Source organism: Pteropus vampyrus, unplaced genomic scaffold (genome assembly GCF_000151845.1).
Source record: "Pteropus vampyrus isolate Shadow unplaced genomic scaffold, Pvam_2.0 Scaffold123, whole genome shotgun sequence".
Lineage (NCBI taxonomy): Eukaryota > Metazoa > Chordata > Mammalia > Chiroptera > Pteropodidae > Pteropus > Pteropus vampyrus.
In genome coordinates, this window is record NW_011888904.1 from 2,605,492 (window position 1) to 2,624,657 (window position 19,166).

Genomic DNA, 19,166 nt, shown 5'->3' on the forward strand with positions numbered 1-19,166 from the left:
CAGAGAACCTCCCACACACCTAACTAGAGCTCTCATAGAGTCAGTGTTGACTCGCCATCTTCCCTTCAGAATGTGAGCCCCCCTGCACTCGTACCCAGGGTAGGGCTCAAATCTGCCTCATCCCTGTCTCTCAAGGCCCCAAGTGGCCTTGGTACCCCACACTCACCAATCCCCTTCTGTGGGTGATAGGAGCGGTATTCGGTCAGGTAGTTCAGGTAAGGTTTGTCGGCGCTCACCTCATAGTAGCGGATGTTCCCGTCTCCCTGAGGAGGAGGGTATGATTCAGAGCTGGTTCCCGTCATCCCCCCAGCAGGCACCCCAGTGCCATGTAGCAGAAACCTGGCGTTCACAGGACGTACAGAGTTGGCAAAGCCACCTCACACAAGGGGACACCAGAGAAATGTCACCAAGGCAGTAGGAGGGTCTTCATTTTAACACTCAGTCTCCCCACCTGTGACCCAAAGCCCACCGGGTGGCTCTAATTTCTGGGAGCACAGGCCCGAACCCCACTCCCATCCACGAGCTGCACACAAAGGTCAGAGTGGCATGTCCTGAAACTAGTCAGTGGGTCTTACCTTAGGGGCATTTCTGGTTGTCACTGTCATAATGCCTGGGCGGGGTGGGGGTGAAAGAATGCTGCCGTGGGGGGTGGGGTGGGTAGGGGCCAGGGCTGCCAAGCAGGAGGACTGCTCTGCCCCAAATTCTAAGGTGTCCCCAAAGAGAAACACCAACTAGTCCTTCTTCATCTGGACCCAGATGGAGAGGGACCAGCTTGGGGTGTCTAGCTAAAGCCCTGGCCCCATGTGGCTTAGGGAATCAGGGAAGTGGGAAAGGGGTGCTGGGCTCACCACAGGGGGAGAGTACCCAGCTCTTGCCTGCCCCTGCCCCTGCCTTGTACCCCAAGGACCCCAGGCTACTGTCTGGCCACCAGTGGGGCTAGGCTTGGGGTAGTTCTGCCTCCTGCCTCAGGATTCCATGTGGCCACCTCCCTCCCGTGCCAGGCTGACCTTCCCCACCACGTAGAGCATGTTGGTGTCTGTGTCATAGAAGGGAAACAGTACGCCTGAGGAGCCGTCCAGGTCCTCCTCTGTGAGAGGCACCGAGAGGTCGTCCTGCAAGGGAAGGGAGACCAGGAAGGCTTGTGGGTCACTCATGGCGGTCCTCAGTGGTGCTCTCTGAGCTTAGAATTCCTGCCATGGGGCTCTGGATGTGCATATGTGTGTGCACATGCATGTGCATGTGTGAGAGAACATGAAAGACTGTGTGTATATGTGTGTGTGTGAGAGAGAGAGAGCACCTTTTATTTGCTAGCATTTGCCTTTAATGAATCACTTCTCACACACCTCATCTCACTCCAGCCCTCTACCTCCTGTTTTATTTATTGTAATAGATGAAGAAGATCCAGGAAGCAATCTGTCCAGTCTTTGAAACTCCAGCCAAAGCGCTCCTTCAAATCAATACTGCTTGGCTTTCCGTTTGTCCCCACACCTACCCTCAGCTGCCTTGAACAGGTAACTCCTCCTGCCCACACGCCTCAGTATTTCATTCCAAGCCCTTGCTCCAGCTGTTTCGTCTGCCCAGAAGGCCCTCTCCTTCCTCCCCACAAGTCCTGGTCCCAGATGCAGCCATGTTCTCCCCCCTATACGGCAGCCTCTCCTCCATCCTGATCCCTCTCCCTTCTTGAATGGCAAGATGCACAAAGTTTGGACTCATGCCATCAGGCTGCTAGCATCCCTCTGTTATTTATTAATTAATCCAATCAATGAGTGAGTGAATGAATGAATGAATGAATGAGTGAAGCCAGCACTCAGCTAAAGAATGATGGTGAGGAGACTTGGTGGGGCGTTCGTGGGAGACTCACCTGGTCCCACAGGGCCATCTGCCGGTTGTTCCATCGGGATGTGCCTGTGGACAGCAGCTTCTTCAGGTTCCCCAGAAACAGCACTTTGCTGGCCCGGTGCCCCTTGTAGCTGGCTTCCTGGAGGAACATGTGCAGTCAGGGACTCCCCTGCCTTTGCTTATGCTGGTGCTTCACCTGGAGTGCCTTCCTGGATCACCCCAGCTCTTCCTGGAAAATCCTTCCAGAGTTATACTTCTGCCTAGCTCCATGCTCTTGTTGAAAGATTACTGAACACCCACTATATGCAAGGCATGGGGCTGGGTAGGATGACCGTCACCTGGGTTATCTCATTTAATCTTACAAGAGGAAGGACTAACTGTTGCCCATTGTTGCAGATGAGGAAACAGAGGCTTGGACACCTAAAAGTGCTTGATTAAGGTCACACACCATGGATCAATAGTATCCTGAGGTCTCCAACCCCATGTCTTGCCTCCTGACAGAGCTGAGGCACACCGACAAGTTTTGGCGTTAGACCAGGTTCAAATCCCAGCTTTCTGTATGGGCAAGTTGCTTACCCTCTCTTCAGCCTCAGTTTTCTCATCTGGAAAATGGGGGTGACTCATCCTACCTCCCAACAGACTGGGATAATGTGTGAAGGCTTGGTCAGAACACTGCCAGCATTACTGCCCTGTTCTCAGAAGCCTCTGCCATCTCCACTCCACTCCTTGCTCTTCTGACCACAAGCCAGACCCCAGCCTAGCACTGACCTGAAGGACGGACCCTGCTCGGGGGTCGAGAACCCGAATCTTGCGGTCTTTACAGGTGGTGGCCAGCAGGCTGCCATTGGTGTTGAAGGACATGGAGAGGATCACGTCTTGGTGACAGTCAATTGTCTTCACGGGGCTCTTGATTACAGACTCCTTTGTGTCTAGGTTCCAGACCATCACCTGCACGGCAGAGAGCCAGCTCTCAGCACAGCGGCTACCCCCACTCCTGGCCCCCACAGTCACACGCTGGCCAGGCTATAGTGAAACATAGTATCCCCAGGAGGGAAGCTGCAGATGGCACTCTGGCCAGGAGGCCTCAGGTGGGAGGATGGATCTGCTGGCTGAAGCTGCCATGTGTCAGGAGGGGGATGCCGGGAGTCAGGCTGTCTGGCAGTGAAAGGAAAACACCATCTGCTTTGTAGCAACAAAACATCCATTCTGTGAGGACTCCAGGGAACCAGCTAGTCCAAGGGGTTTTGGACAGTTATTAGCAGCAGTTTCCACCTCATATAGATCGACAGGGCTGCCATGTTTAGTTGCACAGGCTGTGCACTGCACAGTTCCAGGACAGTCCATTCCCATAATCCATGATATGAATGGTACCCCCTGGAGTTGTGTACAGAATAATCTGCACAACCTCATGCAGTATAGCCTTGCAGGCACACCTGCAGACATAGACAGATAAAAGAGCACTTCTAGTCAGAAGGGGGAAAAGGCCCTCCCAATCACTCCCATTTTGTCCATCACAGAGGCCCTTGAGGTGCCTCAGTAAAGCCCTATAGAGTTGTGAAAGGAAGAGTTTAAAAGCCACAGCTATAGTCGCACCAACCCCGTATGTGTACAGATTGCGAATCTGAGGCCCAGAGAAGACATGGGATGTTCCTGGGTCACACTGCACATCAGAGATGAGTTGGAATAGAATCTAAGTCTCCTATACTGTAGATTTCCCCAATCCACACGGCCCACAGCCTACTAGCTTAGCAGTCACCTGAGCAGGGGGAAGCTTCTCAGTGCAAGGCCCAGCCCATATCCTCCAGGCAGACTAAAGGGTTGACTAGCGTCCCGTCTCCCACCCCAACTCATGTCCACCTGAAACCTCAGAATGTGACCTTATATGGACAGAGTCTTTGCTAATGTAATTAGTTACAATGAGGTGATATTGGATTTGGGTGGACCCTAAATCCAATGACTGGTGTCCTTATAAGAAGAGGAGAGGACATATGGACACTCAAAGAAAGCCACGTGATGATGAAGGCAGATTAGAGTGATGCAACCACAAGTCAAGGAATTCTTGGAGCCACTAGAAGCTGGAGGAGGCACAGAAGGATTCTTCCCTCGAGCCTTTGGAGGAAGTATGGCCCTACTAACATATCGATTTGGGATTTCTGGTCTCCAGAACTGTGTGAATAAATTTCTGTTGCCTTAAGCCACTAGTTTGGTCATTTATTAGGGCAGCCCCAGGAAGCTAATACACAGACCTACCTTGTAGTCGTAGCCAGCGCTGAAGAGGATGTTGGCGGCTGTGGGGTGCCACTCCACCAGGCCCACTCTGCGGGAGTGGCCCACCAACTCCTTCCTGCAGGCTGTGAGGTTCCTTGACAGCAGCTGCTTGGGGATGTCCCAGATCTTAATCTGTCAGGGATACACGGCCCGGGGGTAGTGTTAGCCAGGGGCACCTTGGCATTCCTCAGCAGAAGGGCTGGGGAGTGCTCTCTGTATTCAACTCTCACTCAGTGGAGGGGAAGCTGGGGCCCCACAGAGGGACTGGGGCTTTGCCAACATCCTCCAAGCCCAAGGAGGGGCTAGCACTGACCAGGGATGAATCCAGGCCTCCCCATTTGCCCCCTGGTAATCTCTGCCATCCTAAGACCAGTGAGCGGGCGGGTGGGCCACAGGCCTGACTTCCAGGCTGGATGTCAGAGCAAATCTGCCTCCCACCATAGAATACTCCCAAAGTACAGTGGTCTACCTCCCCCAACCTTGTCTCGAAGGCCCAGGGTGGAGCCTCAAATGCTAGGAAGAAGAATTTGTGCTGCATCCTTAGGGAACCAGGGAGCCAGCACAGTCTCTGGAGCAGAACAGAGCAGGGACAAGCACTTTCTTTTGGAGGGGCCCCCTTTATGTTCCTCAGTATCTCCTCTATGGAAAATGACACGAAGACTCTTAGAATTTTCTACCTGCTTCTCCTGATGAACTAGTCCGTTTTCTTTGATCAGAAGTGAGGATTCTGCAATACATTCTATTTCCCTTTTCACCTTGGCTGCCAGGCAGCTCTGAGCTAAACCTGGAGCTCAGCAGCTGTAACCCTCTATTGCTAATGCTTCTAGTGGTATTTCCTCACTTCCTCCATCTGTGGCTGCTGCACTTTAGGTAACAGGCATAGCTCAGTGGAAAGAGACTGGGCTCTGAAATAAGACATCGGTTTGAAACCTGGCTCTGCCTCCACAAACTCTGTGACCTTGGGCAGATAGCTTCACCTCTTGGATCCTCTGCTTCTTCAGAAATATATTGTACCTCATGAGGTTGCTGGGAAGGAAGACTGAGTGAAATGATACATGTAGAGTCAGGAACACGGTGGGCTCATAACAAATGGTAACTATGACTTTTATCCTTATTTGAATCATGTGATCTTATCTGTGTCTGTTTTAAGCCATATCCACCACATTCTAGAATTATAAAAAAATAACACTCAACATTATGGGAGCAGGGACTATGTCCCTGGTACAGAACAGGAGCTCAAAAAAGTTGGCGAGGCTGAAGCTTTTGTGATGGTTTTAGTGTCCATATTCATATTGGCTCCTACTCCCCTCCTTTTAAAATTCGCTTCCCTATTGCCTGTGAGATTAAGTGGCGTAATATTTTCTGGCCACAATAAAAATGCACCTCATAGCATTTTATAGTTCCCCCAAAAGAGTGCCTTTCCTACTGGAATATGAATTCATTCGATCTTCACTAGACAGTTGAGAGCTATTACGTGCATTTTATAGATGGGAGAACTGAAGCCCATAGAAGGGAGGGGTGGTCCCCAAGTCCCATAGAGCCTAGAACCTCTCAATCTAACTTACTCCCTTCCCACAGAGTAATCTCACCTCAAAAGTTGGAAGCATCAGAGCTGAGTTCAGACACCATTCCATCTCCCTCTGCCCTAATCCCTCTCCTCTTGGTCAAGGGAATGATCTCATGCACTGACACTCACCATGGTATCTTCGGAACAGGAGGCAATCTCGAAATCATCAAAAGGGTTCCATTTGATGTCTAAGACGTTCCCTCTGTGCCCGCAGACCTTCGGGTAGTGGGGGTCCAACTTTCCCGTCTGCAAAACAGTGCCCAGGAGGGTTGGAGCGGGAGGGGATTAATTCCACTTACCATCTAGATGGTCACTCAGTCAGTCAGGAATCACCAAATAGACAGGAAAATGTAGGGGTGTGAATCTAGGACTTAACACTGTTCCCTGTGGTAAGTGATGTGATGTGATCTAGGGGAGTCGCATTACTTCTCTGAGCCTCAATGTTTTGCTCGATAAATTGGAGACCATGATAAGTATTTCACAGGTTTGGTGCGAAGCTCATAGGAGATGAGGTGTGGCAAGGGTCTAGCACAGTGTCTAGCACATAGTAGATATTCAATAAAAGGACACTTCCCTTCATACACTGCTGGTGGGAATGCAAAAATAGTGTAGCTACTTTGGAAAACAGTGAGGCAGATCATCAAAAGGTTAGAGTTACCAAATGACCCAGAAATTCCACTTCCAAGTATATCCCCAAGAGAAATGAAAACATAGGTCTACAAAAACTTGTACATCAAAAACTTGTTCATAGTTGTATTATTCATAGTTGCCAAAAGGTGGAAACAATCCAAATGTCCATCAGCAGATGAATAGATATACAAAATGTAGTATATTCATACAGTGGAATATTATTCAGCCAAAAACATAATGAAGTACCGATGTATGCTACAATATAGATGAACCTTGAAAACATTATGCTAATTAGTCGGATATGAAAAGTAAAATTAGTCAGATGTAAAAAGTCACAAAATATTGCATGATTCTGCTTAGATGATATACCAGATGTGATTTCATTGCTTGAGCAAATTAATACATCCTTTGGTTCCTTGTATTCAAAACTCTGACTAATGCATATGAAAAATTCAGAATAGGTAAAGCCATAGAGACTAAAAGCAGATTAGTGGCTTGGGGGAAGGGGTATGGGGAGTGACTGCTTAATGGGTATGGAGTTTCTTTATGAGGTGAGGAAATTATTTTAAAATGAGATAGTGGTGATGGTTGCACAACTGTGGAATACACTAAAACCCACTAAATTGTACACCTTAAAATGGTGAATTTTATGGTATATGACTTATATTTCAATGAAAAAGAAAGGGCATTTACTTCCCTTCCCTTCTCTCCTGCTGAGAATTCCTGTATAGGCACTGAGAGAATACACAGGTCCCACAACCCATTCCTCATAGCTCTGAAGCTGAGATTTCCAACTGCACTGACAGACCTGGATTTCCTGGATCATGGGGCAGCCACACCAGTTCGGTCACAGAAACTTGAAGCTGGCAAGGAGGAACCAACACACTCATTTTGCACATCACACTGCATGGTTCAAGCAGAAGAGGAAGCAGGACCCAGGCCCTCTGCCTGCCTACGCAGGCATGGCTCATATCCACCATTTGGCCTCAGGTTCTGGAGCCCACCCACCAGAATGCTTCCCTGACCACTTTTACATCTAAATGAAAGAGACACCTGAGAAGAAAACTGGCCAACATCCCTTCATTCAGCAAATCTTTATGAGGAACCTAGGGAACAGGCACCAATCAAGGTACCGGGTGGGCACAAGATACAGTACTTGACCTCGAAGAATCAACAGTTTCAGGATTTTTAAGGAGGGACTTTCAAGAACATAATGAACTCAGAGAACACCCACTGCCTCCTTCCCTCACCTCCCCAACTCTGCAGAGACCACTGCACTTTTACGGGATGACTCAAGACAGAGCAAAGATGCACCTTGTTTAATAAGGCTGTAAAGCAGGCAGCTGCTACGAGAATACACACATGGCTTCCCCGTCACCTCAGGCAAACTAGGAGACAGACAACTGAACTCCTGGTTTGTAGAGGCTTTACGCATGCAGTTTAGTAGCTCTGCAAACAAAGACAGTGGTCCTGGGCTCTCCTTCAGAAATACTCTGCCCTACCCAGTTCTTGCCCCTCAAGAAGGGGTTAGACACCTCACCCTAGACTGGATCCCTTACTGGAGGAGGAACCCTATAAAGAACATTACTTGACAAATTAAAAAGTGAACGGTAGATTAAAGTATTGTTGCAATGTTAAACTTACTACTGATAACATACTGTGGTTATGTAAGAGAGTATCATACTTTTAGGAAACACTCAAGTATTTAGGGGTAAGGAGCAAAGGTATATAAAACCTGCCTTCAAAGAGTTAAAAAAAAAAATTATACCCTCACATACACATTCACAGAGAGAGAAAAGAAGGTATCTGGCCTGGTGTCGTTCGATAGTAATGTGTGAGGAAGCGGGCAAAAGTTCCATTTCTTTCAGGTGGTTCTGCCTTCTCCGTGGCTGAAAAAAGTGGGTCCCTGGACAGGGAAGAGAGGTGCATGCTCTTTGCTCCCTGCAGTAGGAGCAGCATCAAGATCCAGGACCTTGGAAAGATAACACTGCGCCCATAGGCCCTGACTCTGGTCTGCACGGGACTGCTGTCCAGCTGTGGACCCCTCGCTTAAGCCGCCGGGCCTTCTGCATGCTGTCATCAGGTGAGCTTTCAAGAACTAAAATCTGATCGTGTCTGCTTAAATTCTGCAAGCCTCTTTTCCCTCATCTATAAAATGAATAATCATCTCTTCCTTACAGGATTGTCATGGGGGTAAAATGAGATACTGTGCATGAAAAGCCGAACAGTGATGTCCTATAATAGTGCTCACGTAATAGTTATTTTATATGTGTGTGTGGGGGGGGGGTACATGCACACGCACATACATGTACATGTTGGAACTGAGAAAGACTGAAAGGAAATGCATCCAAATGTTATTCACGATGACCTCTAGATGGTGGGATAATTGGGTGGTTTTATTATCTTCTGTGTTTTTAAAAAATTTCCCAAACTTTCTAGAAAAATGGTGTAAATTTTGCAATAAAAAAAGGTATTTAGGATAAAATTCCAGATTTTGAAAAGATGGGTCTTTCCAGGATTAGCCAAGAATTTGTTATAAAACTGCAGAACCTGAAGGGCTGTTCAAGAGACCAATAATGGTAAAAACACAGCAAAACTCTTATCTTGCACTGGTGGCAAGCATCACTAGTGGGTCACAGCCCTTTCTCACTGGTCCCAGACTGGAAGAAGGACTTGCCCAGGGTCACGGGGAATGTGAGGGGCAGAGCTGGGCTGGAGCCCAGGGCTCTGGCTGCCAAGTATGAGTCTGTGGTGTCCTTATTGTGCTCTAAGGGAGCACCAGCCCTCTCTGAGTCAGCATCCTGCCCCTCTTCCTGCAGACAGCCTTTCACTTCTCTTGGATCATTTCCTGGGTCGAAGGGCATGAGCGGTACTGGGTCTCTTGCTATGGCACACCCACATTGCTCTCAGGGCCTTTATCTCTACACCCTGGCCCAGGGCCATGACCCAATTTCTGCCCTGAGGGCTCTTCAGAAGAGCTGATTGTTAGGCTGGCCTTGGCCAACAGGAAGCAAACTGCCCAGGAGCCCCACTCAGACCCACACCTCTCAGGTCGGCCCAGCCATAAACTCAGGAGGTGCTTCAGGCTCAGAGGGGCAGCTCCTCACAGGTCTGAGCTTGGGCCAGCATTCTTCCCAGGCCTCTAAGAGCAGAGGCCCCAGCCCCAGACAGCTTCTCCTCCTCCCCAGAGAACAAAGGATGGCTGGTCCTCCCCTCGAGTGCTCTGTGTTTAAATGGGTTTCATGCTAAGGACCCACATTAACAGACATTAAGCCAGTCTGATGGGCTATTGATTGAGCTGCTAAAAGCCCGGTCAAGGAAGGGACATTTATAATCAGGAGGCCACTTCCGCCCTTCTGTCCATTAGGTCAGCAGTCAGCCAGGAACAAGCTTCTGATTTATGGGAGACATAAGCTCTAAATCAGGGGAGATACATCTGCTCTCCTCGCAGACCACAGAGAACCTTGGCTTTGGTGCAGGAGCTGGCTACTCAGCTTGGAGAGACGCCACCTCTAAATCCCTGCCGGGCTGCCCTGGACAGATGAGGTACACAGGACTGCAGGACCCTGGAGGTCAGAGCTAGGTGGGTTGGGGATGCTCAGGGGCCAGACCTTAATTGCCTGGACAATAGAGCTGTGAGGCCATTGTCATGACCCCCAGGGCTCACAGGGGCAGCCATTTCCACAAATGTCATAGTCATGGCCTCAAGTGACCCTCCCAACTGCCCAGAGCAAACATGGGAGGCAGGGGTGGTGGGGCAGGCGGAGGTAGTATGCACAGTGTGAGAAGATGTTAGGCGGGCAGGCCGACTCTGGCTTCCTGAGTTTAAATTCCTGCTATAGCACTTACTGCAATGACTTTGGGCAAGTGATTTCATTTCTCTATGCCTCAGTTTCCTCATCTACAAAATGGTAACAGTACTAGGACCTTACAGGGTGAGTATGAGGATTAAATGAGTCCATACTCATAAAGTGCTTAAGACTGTGCCTGGGACATGGTAAGCCTGCAGTAAACTCACCAGTCTAAGTGCATCAGAGCTAATCACAAGTATTGTTGCTCAGAATGTTTTGGGGGCCCAGGGATGTACTCAGTGTGAAGCCAGACTGTTCGGCAGGGCGACTCCCATCACTTTCCACCCAACTGATAGGCAGTTGCTCCAGGGCTGCCCTCACTGAATAAATCGATGCCTTGATCATATTCCAACTGATGAACTCAAGCACATTCTCATCCTACAAGGAACAGGTTTGTAAATGTTAGGAACCATAACTTATGTGTCATTTATGTGCCAGGTCCTATGCTAGGTGCTGTGTTCACATTATTGGATTGATCTCTCAACCACCCCAGGAAGTAGTATAAGAATTCCTATGTATAATGCAGAAACTGGGATCAGTGGGGTTGACAATCATGTGCTAAGGGCCACAGAACCAGTCCACAGCTGAGCCACGAGAACCGGGAATGTTTCCACTCACTGCCTGGTTTGCCTCTTGCTATCCTCACGCTGTAGGTATCATCAGCATCACGCAGGCCTTTCACTAAAGACCCACTGCATGCCGGGTCCCACGCTGCCTGAATGTGATGGCAGAAGATGAGTTACTCACGGGCCCTGCCCTCCAGGAGCTGCCGGTCTGTAGAGGAGGCAGGATGTAGTATACTTAGGGCTTGGAGAGAGAGCAGAGGAAAGGCCCAGGGCATCAATTGGAGAAGGCTTCCTAGAGGAGGAGGAGACCTTCGAATTGGGCCTTAAAGAGAGGGAGACTTTGACCAGGCTAGGGTGGAGGACAGGCATTTCAAATCAGAAAGGCAGAGCCGTAGGTTAAGTTTTAAGCGGGAAGGATCCTGAAGCAGATGGCAGGGATGGCAGACCAAACAATGGGACAGAAGAAGCCAGACAGAAGGGTCGAGGCTGTGGGCATGGAGAAAGTCACCCTGCACAGGGCTCCTGGCTGGGCCCTGTGGAGAGATGTACACGTGGACAGATGAGCCGTGTCCTGATGAGAGGGGGTGAGACTTGGGGCCAAAGGGCTTCCCAAAGGAGTTGAGCAGAAGGAAAGATGAAAAGAGTGTTCCGTAATCCTGGGAACACATTGCTAAAATGCAAATCACGTTCCCATAAGGATTTAGGGCAGAGAGTCATTCATCAGCCCTACCCAGACGAATCACAGGTGAACATGAAGATGGTTTATGGTAGAATCCTATACCCAGGGCTGGCAGCAGTAAACTGCAGGTTATCTGGTAACTCCCTTGGTCACCTCCTGAGATGGGAAGCTTACCTCCCCGCTAGTGGTTTATTCTACTTTCGGACTGTATTTACTGTGAGAAAATGCTTCTTACTTTGAGCCCAGTGTGGCCTCCCTATGGCCCTTCCTGCTCCCCTCACTTTCTAATTCTGGTCCTAGCTCTGCCCTTTGGGACTCCATAAACACCTTCTCCACCCTGAATCTCAGCCCAATTCCTGGGAAATTTGAAGGCAGAGGACGTATTCCTTGAATAAGTTCTCTTCCAGGCTGAACAGACCCCTAGAACTGAAAGAGACTTAAAAACAAACAAAACCAGACTAGCCTATACTGTACATTTCTAGAAGGAGAATCTGAGTGTGGAGGGGACAGATATGTGCTTGGAAGGTTCTGAGATTCAAAATGTCAGCTGGGACAGGCGACAAAAGGCTTTGAGGAGGAAGGCAAGACTTTATCTGCAGGCTATGGGGAGTCCTGGGAAGCATTTGAGCAGGGGAGTGACATGGTCAGACACAGGCCTGAGAAGGGTCCGTCTGGCCTCTAGGAGTTCAGCAGTGAAGTGTCCCCCTCCCCCTCCTTCCAGACACCTGAAGGCCATGGTGTCCATTCGCCCCCTCAGACCCATGGCTTCCTCTGGCCTGGCCCACTCCCAGCAATGTTATAGGGCCCAACCCTGGACTCCGCCTACTCTTGCCTTCCTTCATTCCTCCTCACCTGCCACACCTCACAGCAAAGTTCTCCCTTCAACTTTTCAAGGGGCCGATCTGCTGTGGGCCAGGCCCCAGGGTCAGGCTCCTATCCTGCCATGTCCCCGGGCTCAGGGCTAGCCTGTCCCCAGACCATCCCGCTGTGCCTTATTCTCTGAGCATGGCCCTCTGTTGTCAAGGCTGCAGGCACCTCTCTCCAACAGACTCACCTGGTCACAGCACGCTAATGGAAGAGCCCTCCCTGACTGTGTCACTCCCTCAGGATACCTGACACCACCTGTGGAATTGTGGTGAGGCGAGGCACCCTCCAACCCAATAGTCCTGTACACACTTCCATTAAATAATTAGCTAGCTTGTCCCTTCCTTTCCCTTGCACAGAACTCTTTACTGACACTTCTCTGTGCCTGGATGGGACATAATCCCTGGTAACTGACAGGGAGCCAATGTATACCAGAGCCAGGAGCTGTAGCTGGTTAAATGACAGCAAGGCTCCAAGGTCACACCCTGGACTGGGCCATATTCAGGTCCTTACTCTTACTGCTCAGGGTCCTTCTGGAAGTCATTTCCCTGAGCCTCAGCATCCTTTTCTGCACATTGGGGCAATAATCCTTCCAAATGGGCTCATGAAGTCATCAGCATAAGCACTGTGCCTGGTAATACACCAAAGGGCCCCACAGGCCTATCTGCCCAGCGTTAAGTGCTACGCGATGGGACCAGCACGTGTGTCCTTTCTCTCAGCCTCTTGTTCCTGCCCCATTGCACTGGGTGTGGTTACTTAAGAAAATATCAACCAAATGCAATGGGTGGGCCTGTCTGGATTCAAATGAACCAAACACAGTGAGGCATTTATGAGGCAATGAGGGAAGTTTTCACACGAAGTGGGAATCAGATGACACAGGAGTTATTGTCGATGCTGTGATTCTGGCGTTGTGACTATATCAGAAAATGTTACTCTTTTTTAGAATTGTATAATTAGAATGAAGTTTGTGTGGTAAAATGACCAAATGTCCATGATTTGCTTTAAAACAGTTCAGGGGGCGAAAAGTGATAGATGAAAACGAGAGTGGCAAAGTCTTGAAAATTCTAGAATCTAGGTATGGAAGAGTTCATTATATTGTTTTTAATCTACATAAAAAAGAACTAGATGAGAGTCTAGTTACTGAAATGTAGTTTGCAAACCAGCAGATCAGCAGCACCACAGAGTCGGGATGCCAGGACCAGCAAATAAAGATACAGAATGCCCAGTGATATTTGAAGTTCAGATAAACAACAAATATTATTTTTAGTGTAAGTATGTCTCATGCAACATTTTACTTATACTAAGAAATTCTTCGTGAAAACATGTTGGCAGTTTCTTATAAAATTAAACATCTTTTTTACAACCCAGTGATTGCATGCCTGGGCATTTATCCCACAGAAATGGAGACTTACTTATGTTCACACAGAAACACGTATACAAATGTTTACAGCAGCTTTATTCCTAACAGTCCCAAACTGGAAACAATCCAGACGGCCTTCAACGGGCGAATGGTTAAACAAACTGTGGTACGTTCAGACCATGGACTATGACTTAGCGATAAAGAAGAATGAGCTACTGATACCTGCAGCAACTTGGATGGATCTTTCATGCTGAGTGAAAAGCGTCAAGCCCAAAAGGTAACATACATACTTTATGTTTCCATTCACATGACATTCTGACAATGGCAAAAGTACAGAAATGGAGGACAGATTAGTGGTTGTCAAAGGTTAAGATGACAATGGGAGTAAGGGAAGTGGCCGTGGCTATAAAAGGAGCTATGGGGGATCTTTGGGACGCTGGCAATTGTTCTGTGTCTTGATGGTACCAATGTCAATATCCCGGATTTGATATTTTACTCTGGTTTCACAAGATGTTATTATTGGGGGCAACCGGGTGAAGGGTACACGGAATTTCTCTGTATTATTTCTTACAACTGCATGTGAATCTATAATGATCTCGAAACGAAAAAAGTTTAATTAAAAAATAAGCAAAAAAAGTTATTTGGTGTTTATCTGAGATTCACATTTAACTGGGCATCCGGTATTTTACCTGCCAACTCTGGAGCTTGTTGGAATGCAGGTTCTCCAGCTTCACTTCAGACCCACTGAATCAGAATCTGTGTTGTGACCCTCAGGTATGAGGTCTGACTAGTGGCTTCCAGCTCCTGCTGTGCCCGGACTCCTAGGAGTCTGTAACCATAGCAATTAACATATGTCCTCAAGCTACTTATGATGCTATTTCAAAAAAGCCCAAAGAGAATTACACATTTTACCTAAGGTTAGGTTGCATGGGACAACTGAGTTTCAACCCTCCAGCGGCTTTCCCACTGGACTCAGAATAGAACCAGATTCCTGCCCTGGCCTAAGGGCCTGCACAGTCCTCACCCTGCTCTTCTCCCTGACCACCTCCCACTACTCTTGCCCGTGCGACATCGGAAGCAGTTTTTCAAGCACACCAATCCCCCTCCCACTTCAGGATCTTTGTACTTGCTGTTCATTCTGCCTGACCGCTCTGCCTCTAGAGCTTCAGGTGGCTCTCGACTCAAATGTCACCTCCCCAGAAAAGCCTTCTCTGATCCTCCTATCTAAACTAGGTTCCCTCTCCCCACCCAGGTCACACTCCATCACATCAAACATATTTATTCTCTTTATATCAGTTGTTACTACCTATGTGTACTAAATATTTCATGCTTAGAAACCGTGACAGTTCTGAAAAAGTCTGATTAATAAAAATCAGGAAATCACATTAATTACATAATTAATTAAGAACACAGTTTGTTTGGTGGACAGAATCTTTTAAAAGCACCCAAGAGCTTGGGAGAAATAGGTAGACAAATGGGCCATCTCTAGGGGTCCTTCCAGCTCTGACCTTCAAGTCTTTCCATACATCCCACTGTATACTTGTCCCTCCTCAGCTTAAAAAATTTCATCTCTCTGGAATACAGTTCACACTTCTCATCCCTGCGTTCAAGGTCCTTCCCATCTGGCCCCAATCCACTTCCCCAGGGTATTTCCCTTCCTCCCCTAAATAGACTGTTCATTTCTTCTGGCCAGACTGCTCTCAGCATTGTTCCCTGAACAGTCCTTGAATAGTCCTACCTCCTCCATGTCTTTCTTTGCTCAATTCCCTTTGCCAATTATGCCCTTCCTATTTATTTGGATGAACAAAAGTAATTTGTTCATTAGTAGAAAATTTGTTCAATCGATGGAAATTTATGAACATCAACTTTATGTATCCACAATGTGATACATATGTAAGCAAAGTACTGGTTCTTTTTCCCCCCATTCCAAGTGCATTAGGAGGTGCTAGCAGAAGAATACAAATGACTAATTCAAAGTACTTGGGGCATAGTGCCCTAAGAAAAAAATTAGGTTGCGGAATATGTCCTAAAAAGGAGAATGCTATGGAAATTGGGGAAGGGAGAAAAGTGGCTATTCATGAACATAGTACATATTTCTATTTGCTTGGGTCATCTTTAATATTAGTCTCTCAATAATGCTCTCTGAACTCCTTTTAAGTCTTGCTTGTTTATTCCTAGGCATTCGCTCTCTTATTCTACTGCAAATGCTTATATTTTCTAAACATTCTTGGTTTGTAAAAATGCAATTCATTTTTGTATTCTAATCTTTTTATCCGGCTACATTCCAAACACCTTTATTATTTTTCTAAAAATTTGACTATATGTTCTTTTGGGTTTCTGTATAGTCAATCGTATCTGTAAATAATAGAAGTTTTACTTTTTTTTCAATTCTTATAACTTATTTTTCCGGTCTTACTGTGCAGGCCAGGACCTAATACCTTATTGCTAATTTTAAAGGGATGTTTCTAACATTTTTTCTTTATGAATGATGTTTGCACCATACTAACAAAGAGATCAAATATCACCAATGAGACAAATTGACAACATATGTCACATGATGTAATGAACTGAGGATACATAACTTGTTTAATATTCTTGCCAAAAATGCATAACATGAACATAGTCATGAGGAGCCAGTTTGACAAATTCAAATTTAGGAACATTCTACAAAACAGTTGGCCTTTACTGCTTAGTAGACTAAGAGATATGACAACTAAATACAATGCATGATCATGGGTTGGATTCTGGACCAGAAACAAAATTTGTAAATACCCATAAATGGAGAAAAAGATATAAAAGAGATAAAAAGTAAATTTGGAAGAATGTTAACACTGGTGAATCTAGGCGAAGGATAATCAGTTTATTCAACTATTTTTGCAACTTTTTTGTAGCGTTGAAATTCTTTCAAAATAAAAGGTTTTTAAAGTTCTGTTTCCTATATATTAGTGAAATTCCCTTTGCTTAGTTTGCAAAAGACGTTTAACATAAGTGGGTATCGTACTTTATCAAATGCTTTTTCTGCTTTTATGGAGATGACCATATGGTTTTTCTCTTTTTATTTGTTAATGTAATGATCTGTGTTTATAGATTTATTAATATTAGACCGTCCTTAGTTTCTGGAATAAATCCACCTTGGTCAGGATGTATCTTTTACTCACTGCTGGATTTGGTTTGCTGGTAATTTTGCATTCACCTTCTTGAGTGAAATTGGTCTGTAATCTTTTTCTTATTCTGCCCTTGTCTGGTTTTGGAATCAAGGTTATACTGGCCTCACAGAACGAGGAAGGGAGCAATTCCTTTTCTCTTTTTCTCTGGAAGTGTTTATAAAAGATTAATCAGTTTTTCGATAGTTACATGGAAAAAAACCACATGAATCTAGCGTCATCCTTATATGTGTTTGTCTGAACTATATTACATTAAAAAAGTGCCTGAAATGTAAATGTCCAGCTTAATGAATTGTTGGAAAATAGATTAACCATACAACTGCCATCCTCCCAGGTCAAGGCATGAACTAGAACCGAGGAGACCACCACAGGACACTATCCAGTTGCAACTTCCTCCCTAGCCCAGGGGGTAATTACTATACCGGTTTTCTTGAGAGTCCCTTGCTTGCTTTTCTTTAAGGTTTTTCTACTTCCTTATGCATCTCCTTAACCTACAGTTTAATTTAGTCCGTTTTTAACCTTAGGTTAGCAGAACGAAACAGTATGTAATTTGGTTTCTTTCCCTCACCCTTGTATTTGAGATCCATCCTTTTGTGGTATATTTGTCTACTCTTTGTTCCTTTTCATGATTCTGTATATTCTACACTATGGATATACCACAATTTATTTATTCAATTCTTGGACCTTTGGGTTTCTGCAGTTTTGTGCTAATAGGAACAACGCTCCTCTGAGCTTTCTTGTGTTGGGTTTTGGTGCCAAGAAGCACACATTTCTGCCTGGTATGTACCTAGCAGTGGAATCTCCGGGTCACAGGATATGTGGATTTTCCTCTTTAATAGAAACTGTCACATTTTGTTCCAAAATACATGTGCCAGTCTACCCTGTCACCAGAGGGTCTGAGCCTTTACATAGTCCCACATCCTCGACATCACTTACTATCGTTAGATTTTTTACGTTTTTGCCATTTCTGGTCTTTGTAGTGGTATCTCATTGTGGTTTACTAATGAGGTTGAGAACTTTTTTTAAATGTTCAGTAACCATTTGGATTTTCTCTGCTATAAGATACCTGTTCGGGTTTTTTTAAAATTTGTTTTGTTTTGTTTTGTCCTAGTCCATTTTATACATTCAGGAAATGAGCTCTTTGTCATGCTAATTGTGCAAATATCCTTCCCTACTCTATAGCCTGCCTCTTCCTTCTGTTTTCTTTAAGAGATTTTTATTACACAATCTAAAAACATAGTTACAGGACTATTCAGGCTTTCTGTTGCTACCTGAATCAGTAATGACAAGTTATATATTTTTTATAAGAATGTGACCATATCGTTAACGTTTTCAAATATATTATCAAAAAATTGTTCCTCTTCGGGTTTTATGTTTTGAACCTCTGCTGTGATATTGCTTTTTTGTTCCTAATGTTATTTGTACCTTCTGTCTTTTATTTTTGGCCATCTGTCCAGAGGTTTGTCTATCAGTCTTTTCTAGGAATCAACTTTTGGGTCCTTGGGCCTTCTCTCTAATGTATGTTTGCATTCTCTTTCACTGATTTCTGCTCTTTATTATTTCTTTTCTCACTTTCTTTAGGTTTACCCTGTTGTTCTTTTTCTAACTTCTCAGGTTGAACATTTCGCCATTATTTTCAGACTTTCTTCCTTTCTAACATAGGCATGGGTGCTACACATTTCCCTTGAAACACCACTTTCCTTGTATCCCATAAGTTTTGTGATGTTTTTCATTATCATTCAGTTTTAAGCAGTTTTAAATTTCCATGTTGATCTCTTCTCTGTCCTGGAAATTATTTAGAAATGTGTCTTTAAATTTCCAAATAAGTGAGAACTTAAAATGCATATTCTGTTATTGATTTCGAAGTCAATTGTATTGGGATCAGAAACCTGGTCTATCATATTTCAACCTGTAGTTATTTTCACTTTCGAAGTTCTCTGGTGGTCTAAATCTATTGTTTCTTACTCATGGCAGCTTACATGTTGAATGATTTCAGATTACGAATTTCCCTGATCTTAATCTGTGGCACTCCTGTCCACACTGTGAATACTTTCCTCTAGACAAACTCTGTCTGTGCTTCTGCTGTGAACCAGAGACACTACCAACTCAAGATCCCTCTAGACCTTTCGGAGGGTCTGCCCTGAGGCTGAGACTCAGGCTACTGCAAAGATCTGCTATTAGCTTAATCTATATGAAACTGCTATTCTGGGGGTCAAAAACTATTAAACATCAGCAAATGCATATGGTCCAACCTATACTGTTAACATCTGCCCGCAGGACAAGCCTGTTCTTCCTGTTCACTTTCTACTTTTCTCTCCTACTTAGATTTTGGCTTAAGGTTTGTTTCTTTTTGGGGGAGGGGAAGTGACTTTGGAGAT

The 19,166-nt window shown here is 45.8% G+C and overlaps 1 protein-coding gene across 6 annotated transcripts in view; it reads right to left on the minus strand.

The window, feature by feature from the left end:
• Window positions 1-6: 6 nt before the first annotated feature.
• Window positions 7-19,166, minus strand: part of CORO2A (coronin 2A) — a 51,206-nt gene continuing 32,046 nt past the window's right edge. For 5 of the 6 annotated variants that reach the window (XM_023534244.1, XM_023534243.1, XM_023534242.1 and 2 more), the window contains exons 3-8: window positions 5,804-5,920; window positions 4,090-4,239; window positions 2,608-2,787; window positions 1,862-1,978; window positions 1,008-1,112; window positions 7-263 (exon numbers count right to left, since the gene is read on the minus strand). In XM_023534244.1, coding sequence (XP_023390012.1) covers window positions 66-263; window positions 1,008-1,112; window positions 1,862-1,978; window positions 2,608-2,787; window positions 4,090-4,239; window positions 5,804-5,920 — 867 coding nt within the window. In that variant the 3' untranslated portion in view covers window positions 7-65. The remainder of the gene's footprint in view (window positions 264-1,007; window positions 1,113-1,861; window positions 1,979-2,607; window positions 2,788-4,089; window positions 4,240-5,803; window positions 5,921-19,166) is intronic. The other variant, XM_023534245.1, reaches the window with a different exon arrangement.